General features: G+C 43.9%; 1 protein-coding gene across 2 annotated transcripts in view; it reads right to left on the bottom strand.

The window, feature by feature from the left end:
• MSH3 (mutS homolog 3) overlaps positions 1 to 11,644 on the bottom strand; it is a 298,610-nt gene that overhangs the window by 128,017 nt on the left and 158,949 nt on the right. For both annotated transcript variants that reach the window (XM_019516941.1, XM_019516940.1), the window contains exon 12: positions 620 to 752. In XM_019516941.1, coding sequence (XP_019372486.1) covers positions 620 to 752 — 133 coding nt within the window. The remainder of the gene's footprint in view (positions 1 to 619; positions 753 to 11,644) is intronic.

Raw genomic sequence — 11,644 nt, forward strand, 5'->3', positions numbered from 1 at the left:
ACTTCCCAGAGACGAGCCTATGAACTCCACTTCATCAACCTCCTGGATACTAAAAATCATGGACTAAATATAGACATCGGATCTATGACACATTATAACCTGCCTGACAGCTGACTCCCCAGGTATCTCTTCACTATTCATTCCCCCCCCATCCCAGCCTGTCTCTCGCCCACTGACTCCAAGAGAAGTGGTGCTGGCTCCTACCCTGGGGGTCTTTAAGAGGAGGCTAGATGTACACCTTGCTGGGGTCGTTTGACCCCAGTACTCTTTCTTGCCATGGCAGGGGGTCGGACTCGATGATCTGCTCAGGTCCCTTCTGACCCTAGAAACTATGACTCCTCAATCTACATTTTCAGTGACTACCTGTCTTGTATGCTTACCAGACCAGCCTCTGGCTGCTTTACTTTTCATTCTGTCCAGGAAGAGCACACACCAACTGCAGAAACTTCCTTAGCCTGACGAAGGGTTTTTGAACCCGAAAGCTTGCTTAATAATTGTTTTCCAGCTATTTAAGTTGGTCTAATAAAAGATGTCAGATTCACCCAAAGAACCTTGTCTGCCTAGATATCAACAAATATTTAGACAGCTGAGTTTATGATGTGATTAGTTCACTGCTTACCTTTTTGTGATAAATACTACACAGTCCCCTCTCTACGTCTGGCATCTTACACAGATGATTTTGAATCTGACCAAACACACTGGATTCTGACTGCAGAATTTCAGACACGGCATCCAGTCTGGCATTTATTTCACTGTAAAACAACAACAATAATGAGATGTGTAAAAAATAACAACCCCCCCCCAGAAAACAACCCCAAAAACCCCAGCTTTCTTTAAATATGAGAACACACACACACTTTATATATCTATATCTATCTATAGATATACAGTTACTTTGGTCATGCCTCCATGATCGCATATAAAATTATACAAAATGGTTAAGATTTACTTATATTTGAATACAGTTTAAGAGACAACAAATCCCAAGCATGTTATAGGAAAAAAACTTCCCCAGACCCTTGAGGGGTGGACATGCCAGTGTTGACTCCATGATGTTAGGGCCATCATTTGTCCTGGATACGCTGAATAATGCAGGATTGAGGCATAACATATTCAGTGGTCCGTACTGGACTCTGCAGGCATTTATAGATGTGCTCCAGGAGGCAGGGGAGAGGGGGGAGCTTAAATTAGTGCAGCTCTGAGAGCCGTGCTAACTGAGAGCACCTGGAGCGCCATGTGTGTCAGCATCCCCGCACTGAAAAATGGCAATGAGGTGGTTTGAACTAATGCTCTTTGAATGAGTTTTAGTTTAAAGCACTCCATTGCCATTTTTCAGCTTAGGGATGCTGATACATGTGACACTGAAATCTGCTGAAGTGAAGCAATTAGCATGTTCCAGCAAACTCGATTAATCCAGTCTGCTCCAACGCACTGTAATTACAGTGCATCAGAGCAACCTCCCTGCATATGTACAGGAGCTCTGCATTTCCAGCTCAACCAGTAACTCAGCTTACAACTTCAGTGAGAAATGGAGCTTATGGAACCTGCAAACTTCATAGGTTCACAGCATAGCTTTAGTGTTCACTGAGGATGCAAATGTGGGACTACTACTAGATACAAGTCTCTCTCTCTCATTACTCAAGAACCGCACTTGAAGCTATTATGAAAGTCCTAGATTTGTCCAAAACAATTAAACTAGGTTGCTGCAGCATCCTGGGGTGCCTTGAGGTCCTTTCAACGGTGCTGCAGGTTGCCATGCAATGTTAGTTTGTCGAAGCAGCTTTAGTTAAACCACTCACACCATCATTTTGAAGTGTAGGCACCGAAAACACAAGACACTAACTAAAATGGCTCCTGAGAGCTGCTCTAATTAAAGCACTCCTGCCTACCACTAAACACGTTTAAAGACGCCCAGAGATTTCAAATAAAAATCCATAATGTCAAAAGCATTCTGCCCTGTTGTGGTCTTTCTGAGTTCTCTGCAACAAAAGAATTGTTATATTACTTTTCTATATGTAAAAAATGAGTGAAAACTAACAGCTACCATTTTCCAAGGGGTGCCTTGAATCCAAAAACATTGAGAACACCTGCTCTAAACTAGCACTGAAGAAATACAGGTCTCACAGAAGACAGACTCAAACTCTGTTCATGCTTTTGATTTCAAGTGCATAATTTTTCTCACTTATACAGAAATTCTTAGGTTTAATAAATTTAAGAAAGAGTAACAACTGAGAAGATAATCCCCTCTAAACCAATGTTTCTAGATTCTCATCCCCCCAAAATGGATACTAGAAATTAAGGTCCCAATTCTTCCTTTAATTCTGATCCTGCATCACCAAACCCTCTCCACATACATATTACTCTAAACACCTTGTCTCCTACTTCCAAAGTGGACCATAGGGCCGGCACCACACTTCTCACCCCCTCACTTCATATCTGTGATGCATAACACCTAAAGATCCATGTAAATTTCCACACAAGACCCTGTATAGTTTAGGAAAAAGGGTATTAAAAGACATACCATAGCTAAAATGTTTCTTTAAATGGTGTTTAAACATTTATTAGTATTTGGTCCCTAGGGTTAATTCTGCTTGGCATTACCAATTATATAAGACAGAGGGGCACACAGGAGTCTGGGGGCCCAGAGGGAAAGGTGCATCAGTGAGGTGAATAGAAGACTCCAGCGAAGGTGCAATTGTGAGGGGTTTGGCTTCCTTGACCACAGTCCACACTGCAGCGAGAGCAGACTGTTGGGAAGGGATGGCCTCCACCTCATTTGGAAAGGGAAGAAACTCTTCTTGGCCAGAATGGCTGACCTTCTTGACAGGGCTTTAAACTAAGACTGTGGGGGGATGGGTGGTCTATTAACAGTTCTAGCCCAAGTCATGTCGGCTGCATTACAAATAACTTGGGCAGCCCAAGGGAACCTGCTCTGACAACAGCCCAGAGAAAGGTCCTGCTTTGTAGTATGAATTTTGCATATTAGTTATTATGTTTAATTGATAATAGTATTGAATTGATTAACCTCATGAAAAGTCCATTTTGCGCTTGTTCCCTGCTTGACATAAGTAGATGAACTTTGTATGCCCTGTGTATGTGTGTGTCTGTGTGAAAGGGGGAATGGTGAAAGAATGGTAACTATTTACATGAAAACAGAAGATTTAACTGATTGTGTAAGCAACAAGGCGCTAATGTATGAGTTACCAGACAGTAAACTAATTAAGCTAATTAATCGATGGCTGAAGAACTTGTCTGTGATCGGGGCAAACAAGACGGAATTTTGCATATCCTGCCACTTGATCTGAGCCTTCAAGAGGCCGAGAAGCAGCAAAGATACCAACTACAATGCTTCAAGACAGGGATACTGAAACACAATGCTTCAAGGCAGAGATCAAGACTGAAATACCAATTCTGAGATACCAACTTTACTGGAATGACCTCAAGTTGAGATAACCAGAAGAAACAACCTCTAATTAAAAACTGAGCATGGAAAAACCCCAGTACTGAACAAAGACTTGAAATCCCTATAAAAGTGAGATGCAGACAAGCCAAGATGGGGAAATCCACTCTCTGCAACATCACGCAGCACAGGCCACATTTTTCCCCCACTCCCATCATCCTCAATAAGCTTGGATTTGACCACCCAGTGCTAATACTGAGTAACTTTTGCTGGTAACTATAACATCTTACTGGAGTGGTTTTGCCTGTATGTCTGTCTATGTCTGTTTGTATGCATGCTTGTGTATGTCTGTTTGTATGACCTGGTGTGTCCAAACCTATGCATCTACTTCATGTAATCAATAAACATGGCATTTTGCCTTATCCCCCTTTATAAGGTCTCGTTCTTCATTTGAGCAATTGGCAATTTTAAAGTAACAACTTCACCCTATAGGATAGCACTGGGCTTCTCATGGCAGATTTAACTGCCTGTACATGAACGCCAGGAGCTTGGGAAACAAGCAAGAGGAACTGGTCCTTCTCTTACATGAAAATGATTATGACCTTGTAGGGATAACAGAGACCTGGTGGGACTCTACCTATGATTGGTCTGTTGCTTTAGAGGGTTACATCTTTTATAGTAGAGACCATGTTGGGAAGAGGGGTGTTGCTCTCTGTCAAGGATCAGTTCACTTCCCTGCAAATTGAGTTTTCTAACCAGGAAAAGTGTCTTGAGACCATCTGGGTTAAAATATGGGGAGAACATGGGGAGGGTGACATACTTTCATAGTAGCTAGGGTCAGGAGGGACCTGAACAGATCATCTAGTCTGACCTCCTGCCACAAGCAGGAATGAATGCTGGGTTCACAAGACCCCAGACAGGTAATCAACCAACCTCCTCTTGAATTTGCCCAAGGTAGGGGCGAGGACTACTTCCCTGGGAAGTTGGTTCCAGATTTTGGCCACCCTAACTGTAAAATATTGCTTTCTGATCTCTAACCTAAACCTATTGTCCATTACCTTATTACCATGGTTCCTTGTCACCCCAGGTGGTGCTGGGGAGAAAAGGGCTCTACCTATTTGCTGTTGATCTCCCCTGATGAGTTTGTAGGCAGCCACCAGGTCCCCACTCAGCCTCCTCTTGCTGAGGCTAAACAGGTTCAGGTCCCTCAGTCTCTCCTCATAGGGCCTGTCCTGCTGCCCTCTCACCAAGCGGGTGGCCCTCCTCTGAACCCTCTCCAGGCTGGCCACCTTCCTTTTGAAGTGCGGCGCCCACTATTGGACACAGTACTCCAACTGTGGCCTGACCAAAGTTGCATAGAGGGGGAGTATCACCTCTCTGGACTGGCTTGAGATGCACCTTTGGATGCATGACAAGGTTGTGTCTGGCCTTGCTGGCTGCAGTCTGGCATTGGCAGCTCATATTCATCCTGGGAGTCAATAATGACTCCATGATCCCTTTCTGCCTCTGTGCTTTCAAGAGGGGAACTCCCCAGCCTGTATGTATGCTGTGGATTCCTTTTCCCAAGGTGCAGCACCCTGCATTTGTCTATGTTGAACCCCATCCTATTCTCATTTGCCCACTTTTGTAGTCTGCCTAAATCTAGTTGCAGCCTCTGTCTCCCTTCAAGTGTGTCTACCTCACCCCACATCTTAGTGTCATCAGCAAACTTGGACAGCGTGCTTTCCACCGCCTCGTCCAAGTCACTGATGAAGATGTTAAACAGTGCGGTCCTGAGGACCAAGCCCTGGGGTACCCCACTGCTCACATCTCACCAGGTTGAGTACAACCTGTCCACTACTACTCTCTGGGTGCACCCCATCAGCCAATTTTTTACCCATCCAACTGTGCAGGCATCAGTGCCACAGTCACTTAATTTATTGATGAGGATGGGGTGAGAGACAGTGTCAAAGGCCTTATTAAAGTCCAGAAAGACTACATCCACGGCGACACCATCATCCAAGGATTTAGTTACTTGGTCATAAAAGGCAATCTAGTTGGTCAGGCAGGACCTGCCTTTGATGAACCCATGCTGATTGCCCCTGAGCATGTTCTCTCCTGCTGGCCCCCACACAGATGTGCTCCTTGATGATTCTCTCCAAGGTCTTCCCAAGCACCGAGGTGAGGCTTACAGGCCTATAGTTACTTGGGTCCTCCTTCCTCCCCTTCTTGAAAATTGGGACCACATTAGCCAGTTTCCAATCCCCTGGCACCTAGCCAGATGACTACGAATGCTCATACTTGTAGGAGTCTACTATATATCTCCCCACGAAGAAGAAGAACTAGATCAGGAATTCAACAGGGAACTGGTTGAGACCGCACGCTCCCAATGCATAATAGTCATAGGGGACTTCAACTTCCCTGACATCTCTTGGGATGAGCACATGGCCAAATCTGACAGGTTGCACAGCTTTCTCGCTTGCACTGATGATCTCTACCTGATGCAGGAGGTCTATGGACCAACTAGGGGAGAGGCATTGCTTGATCTGGTCCTGGACAAAGGGGAGGACCTGGTGAGTGATGCGAGGATCAAGGGGAAGCTTGGTGACAGTGACCATGAATTGGTCACCTTCTCAGTTCACTGAAGAGGAGCAGGCAAATCCCTCAGTAAAACAGAAATCCTTAACTTTGTTAAGGCTCATTTTTGCATACTCAGAGATTTGGTCAGTCAGGCACTTAGAGGCCATACCCCCCTTGAAAAGGGAGTACATGAGGAATGGTCATCTATCAAAAACATAATCCTTGAAGCACAGGGGGAAGCCATGCCATCTCACAAGAAACATAGTCAACAGGCAAGGAAGCCCCCTTGGCTGAACAAGGAACTGTTGGACCTCATTAAACTCCAACGAGAAGCCTACACCAATTGGAAAACGGAAAGCATCACCAAAGAGGACTACTCAGCACTTGCCCGCACCTGTAGAGAGTGGTCCAGAAAAGCCAAGGCACAAACTGAACTCAGGCTAGCTACAGGAATCAAGGACAACAAAAAGTCCTTCTTCATATATCTGGGAAGTTGAAAAAAAGAATAAAGATAGCATTGGACCCCTGTGAGATCTAATGGGGCAACTGACATCTGACGCCCAAGAAAGGGCCAATCTACTAAATGACTTTTTTGCATTGGTTTTTCACCCTCCCAAGAGGATCACACTGTCAGAAAGGACACAAACCATTATGGGAGTGCGTGACGGGCCCAAAATCGATGTGGATCAGGTGAGGGAATACCTTGATAAATTGGACAGTATCAAGTCCACAGGCCCAGACAAAATACACTCAAGAGTCTTGAGGGAGCTGGCAGACATCATTGAACCCTCCTTGGCAAAGATATTTGAAAATTTGTGGTGCTTTGGAGAGGTCCCAGAAGACTGGAAAAGAGCCAATGTGGTCCCTACCTTCAAGAAAGGGAGGAGGGATGACCCGGAGAATTACAGACCAATCAGTCTGATGTTCATCCCTGGAAAAATCCTGCAGAAAATTGTCAAGGGATCCATCAACACCAGACTAACAGAAGGCAAGCTTCTGAAGGCCAGCCAACATGGCTTTGTGACTGGCAGGTCTTGCCTGACCAACCTCATCTCCTTCTATGACCAGGCAACACATGCCCTGGATAAGGGAGATGACATGGCTGTCATACCTGGATTTCAAGAAAGTGTTTGACCTAGTTCCCCATGATGTCCTCAAGGTTAAGCTGGGGAACTGTGGCCTTGATCATCTTACAGTCCAATGGCTAGGTAACTGGCTACAGGGTCGGACCCAAAGAGTACTAGTTGACAGGAGCAAATCAACGTGGCGCAGGGTGACCAGTGGAGTCCCTCAGGGCTCGGTACTTAAGCCAATACTCTTTAACATTTTCATTAACGATCTGGATTTGGGAATCAGATGCGAACTGGCAAAATCCGTGGATGACACCAAATTATGGGGGAGGGCAGTCACACCGCAGGACAGGCTGGGGATACAGGTTGATTTGGACATGCTCTCAAAGGTGGGCTGACCAAAACCTGATGGCCTTCAACATAGAGAAGTGTAAGGTTCTGCACCTTGATAGGAAGAACCTTCAACATACTTATAGGCTCAGCAGTGCTATGCTTGCTAGCACCACGACTGAAACAGACTTGCGGGTCTTGATTGACCACAAGATGAATATGAGCCACCAATGTGATGCCATGGCTGGCAAAGCAAACCAAACTCTGGCATGCATCCACCAATGCATCTCAAGAAAAACCAGGGATGTCATTCTCCCGCTTTACTCAGCCTTGGTGAGACTGCAGCTGGAGTACTGTGTCCAGTTTTGTGCCCCCCACTTCAGGAGGGATGTGGAAAAGCTTGAGAGAGTCCAGAGGAGAGCCACTTATATGATCCAAAGTCTGGAGGGCAGGTTGTACGAGGCGAGGCTAAGGGACTTGGGACTCTTCAGCCTGGAAAAGAGAAGGCTCGGGGGATTTGGTAGCAGCCTACAATTTATATAAGAGGAGCACATCAAGACCTGGGAGAACAGCTGTTCACCAGAGCTCCACAAGGGATAACAAGGTCTAATGGCCATAAACTCCAGGAAGGCCGATTTAGACTACACGTTAGAAAAAAATTATTTATGGTGCAAGTGTCCAGGGTCTGGAACAGACTCCCCCAGAGGTGGTGCAAGCACCTACTCTGGACTCTTTCAAAAAACATGTGGATGTTTTTCTTGCTGGGATCACTTGATCCCAGCTGACTTCCTGCCTATGGTTGGGGGGGCCTGGAATTGATGATCTTACAAGGTCCCTTCCCAGCCCCTAATGTCTATGAAATACTGTGGCTGGTGTTTTGCTCCTTTTTATTAACACAAACATAAATCTTTATGCTTTACGACATGATCTTAGCTAATGGGTATTAGAAAGAAACTCCCTCCATAGGCATGTTATTCCAGTTACTCCTTCTGGGGTTACTTACACCTTTTCAGAGTAACCTTCTAGTGACAGTCAGATGAACTGCCAGTGGGAGCCAGTATAGCAACTTCTACATTTTCCTACATCTACATACATTGTTATTTTTATTAAAAAGCATACAGCCCCTAATAGAAAGCAAAAGATTACTTGAAAAATGGAGGGGAAGAAGACTGCCACAGTTTCTCCAAATCCAGGTTCTTCATGTCTGGCTTTATCTCTGAGCTAGCATTATAAATTTAAGTCCATTGGGTGACAGACTACTATAATAAGATTTGCTCAGGTTTATAACAGAGCACATCTGTTAGCAACTGTATGTTCTCTCAGAGTCATGTACCAATACTGGAGACTCTTAAGGGAATCTGGGTATAGGTCACTTGGAAATAATTTAAAGAAATCAGATTTTGTGTTATAAAACCAGAATCAGAATACCATTAACTTTTAAAATGGTTCAACATAACATCACTTTTCAGTTAAAGGTGCCTTGATCTCTTCCAACTGAAGAATAGAACTTTATGGTAACTTTCCCTCTGTTGAGCCATGAAAATTTACAGAACAGCAGAAGATTAGTGGAGGGGTTGTCTGTTTGTTTGTTTAATTATTTCCTTACTAAATGCCTAGATGGACTGAAATATAGCTATGTAAACTAATTCAATGCCAGTGAACAGGCATGAAAATGTCTCTAGATCTACCACACACAAACTTTACCAGCATAAGATGCAGCAGTGCTAAATTATTTTTTCTTCTCAATCATCCACAAAGAAATAAATGCATTGCAACTCTCCCTATGCCTGAAGAAGAGAGTTTGTGTCTGAAAGCTTGCAAAGTACAATTTTTCCAACTATTTAGTTGGTCTAATCAAAAGTATCACATCTATCCAAACTACAAACAGACTACAAACATTTTGGAAAATACTTTTTATTTGTGAAGCATAACGCCCCCCTGTAAATTATACAACCAACGTATCTGCCATGCCTCTCTCCACTACAACCCATGAAGAAGCACTGTTCTGATGTGACTTCAGCAGCTATAGGTAGTTCCAGAGATCCTAACCACTACAGGAGGTTTAAGATGAGGGTTCCTTAGCCTTAAAGGAAGCCAAAAACTTGAAGTTCACCACATACTTTAAATTGTATCAGCCCATATGCTAGCAAAAGCATGTCAGACATATGTGCAATAAATACATATAATGTTCCGAAGCAGACACCAATTATGTGGTGGCAGCAGCGGTTGTCCATCTTATACTCTCTAGTTGTGATTCAGAGCAGATTTAAAACAAGATTTTCCCTTTCCCAGAAGAGTAACTTAAACCACTAAGGTCTTCCGTGGTCATTCTGGCCATCTCTCCTGTTGAAGCTGTTCCACTTGCATGAATAATTAGACATCCAGTTGGTCATTTGTGCATGCATGAAGACAGACATTGATTTTACAGTTTCATGTTCAGGGCTAATCCTTTCAAGATGGAACACCTGGGATCAGGTCCTGCTCAAACAAGCATTTAATTATTTATGCACAGTGGAACAGCATCAACAAGAGTGTCTGAGACAGACCCAAGGAAGAAGGCCTTAAAACATAGTGACTAAGACTAGAGACAGAAGTTACACATAAACCAGTTTAAGTGATCAGAAACTGGTTTAAACCTGTAACAGAACAGAAGCTCAGCATGCATAAACCAGTTTCAAAATGGCTGAAACTGGTTTAAGATAAACTTGGTTGAATGTAGCATCAGACTTAACTGATTTGGGTCAAACTGGTTTATGAAACTTCTGTCTCAGACCCCTTCCTGGCTCAAGTTAAATTACAGTCCCCCCGCATCCCAGCATGCTTTCCAGCCCTGGGCTGGGTTGTGCTGTCTGCTTCAGAGAGCAGGGCTGGCTCCACCCCTCTACTCCCTAGCTGGAGCAGTTAGGGCTGGCTGACAAGAGGGTAGGATGGGGGGCAAACCCAGCTGGGGATGCAGTGCAGTCTGCAGGGGGGGCAGAGAAGGGAAGGACAGCCCTCCCTCCTCCCTGGTCTGTCTGGGACCAGGGAAGTGTGTTAAACACCCCTTTCCCTTAAACTCACTGCTGGCTGCAACTATGGACTAAACTCCCAGAGACACCTGGAAGAAGAAAAAGGAAGTGATGAGCAACCCTGCAGAGTCTTGCTGCTGTGATTGTGGACTGCAAATCTCAGAGACCTCAGGGGCAGGAGAAAGAGGAAGCAAACACATAGCCCATGCTGGCTATGTGCCAGGGAGCTGTACTCTTGTACCCCTTGGCTTTTGGCCTGAGCCACTGCAGGCATGGGGCTGCACTTCCTGAATCACAAGTGAATGTCTGTTCACTGCCATTTCAATTTAATCTTTGCAGTTTAGACTAACCTGCAAAGACTGAATCAATTCAGCCTTGGGCTTTTTGACTTTCTGTACTTAGCCTAAGGCATATTCTGAGGAGGCTGAGAGACCTGTGCTCAAAACCCAGACCTGAATTAGGCATGAGGGGGATCTGACCTGGGTCTCCCCACTTAGATAAGAATGTACTAAAGGCTAGAACATAACATATAAAGCGGGATCCATCTTCTTTCTGGTTTTATTAACTGTTTTTTAATATTCTTGCAAATCAATCCCTTGGTTATTGTTTTTTTTTAATCAGAAATGCTATAAACAACACATTTAGTTTGAGCTGATTTTTTCTAATTTGCTGAAAATTCTAAAAAAAAATTAATTTCAGTTAACTCCAAATTAATTGCAAATTTCAGTTCAGCAGTTAAACTGAATTTAAAAAAATCAATCAAGTCCAAACTGCAAGCTGTCTGGGGCAAGATCTGTCCTTTGTTCTATGTTTGTATAGCACCTTTCACAACTAGAACCCATTGGCAGTCTCAGGATATTTTTGTCAGCAGAGAAATTCACTGCCCTTGTTGGGAGATTTCAGTCTGAAAACTTTTCAACTGATTACAATCCTGACTTGCATTTATCATAAAATGTAAACAGAAAAAAGGTCTTCATTGGCAAATCTTGATGACTGATGTCATTGAAAGAATTTAATATGAAATGCTTCACAACCTCACTTTGATCACTTGACATTTTAGCAAACTGGGCAATCAAGAAAAGGACTTCACTGTTTGTAGTGTTCACTACCATGTTCAAACTGACTATTTCATACCAATGTATCTTTGCCTAATTTATCTTAAGACAGAGCCAATTGTTGTTTTCCACAACAAATACATGAAAGAGACCACTTTTAACAGAAAACTTCACAAACCTTACTTTTAATTAAAAATAATTCAAATGTATCTGCAGGGCGGG

The sequence above is a fragment of the Gavialis gangeticus genome, unplaced genomic scaffold, assembly GCF_001723915.1.
Source record: "Gavialis gangeticus isolate Ggan-Ray unplaced genomic scaffold, GavGan_comp1, whole genome shotgun sequence".
In the NCBI taxonomy this organism is placed as follows: Eukaryota; Metazoa; Chordata; order Crocodylia; family Gavialidae; genus Gavialis; species Gavialis gangeticus.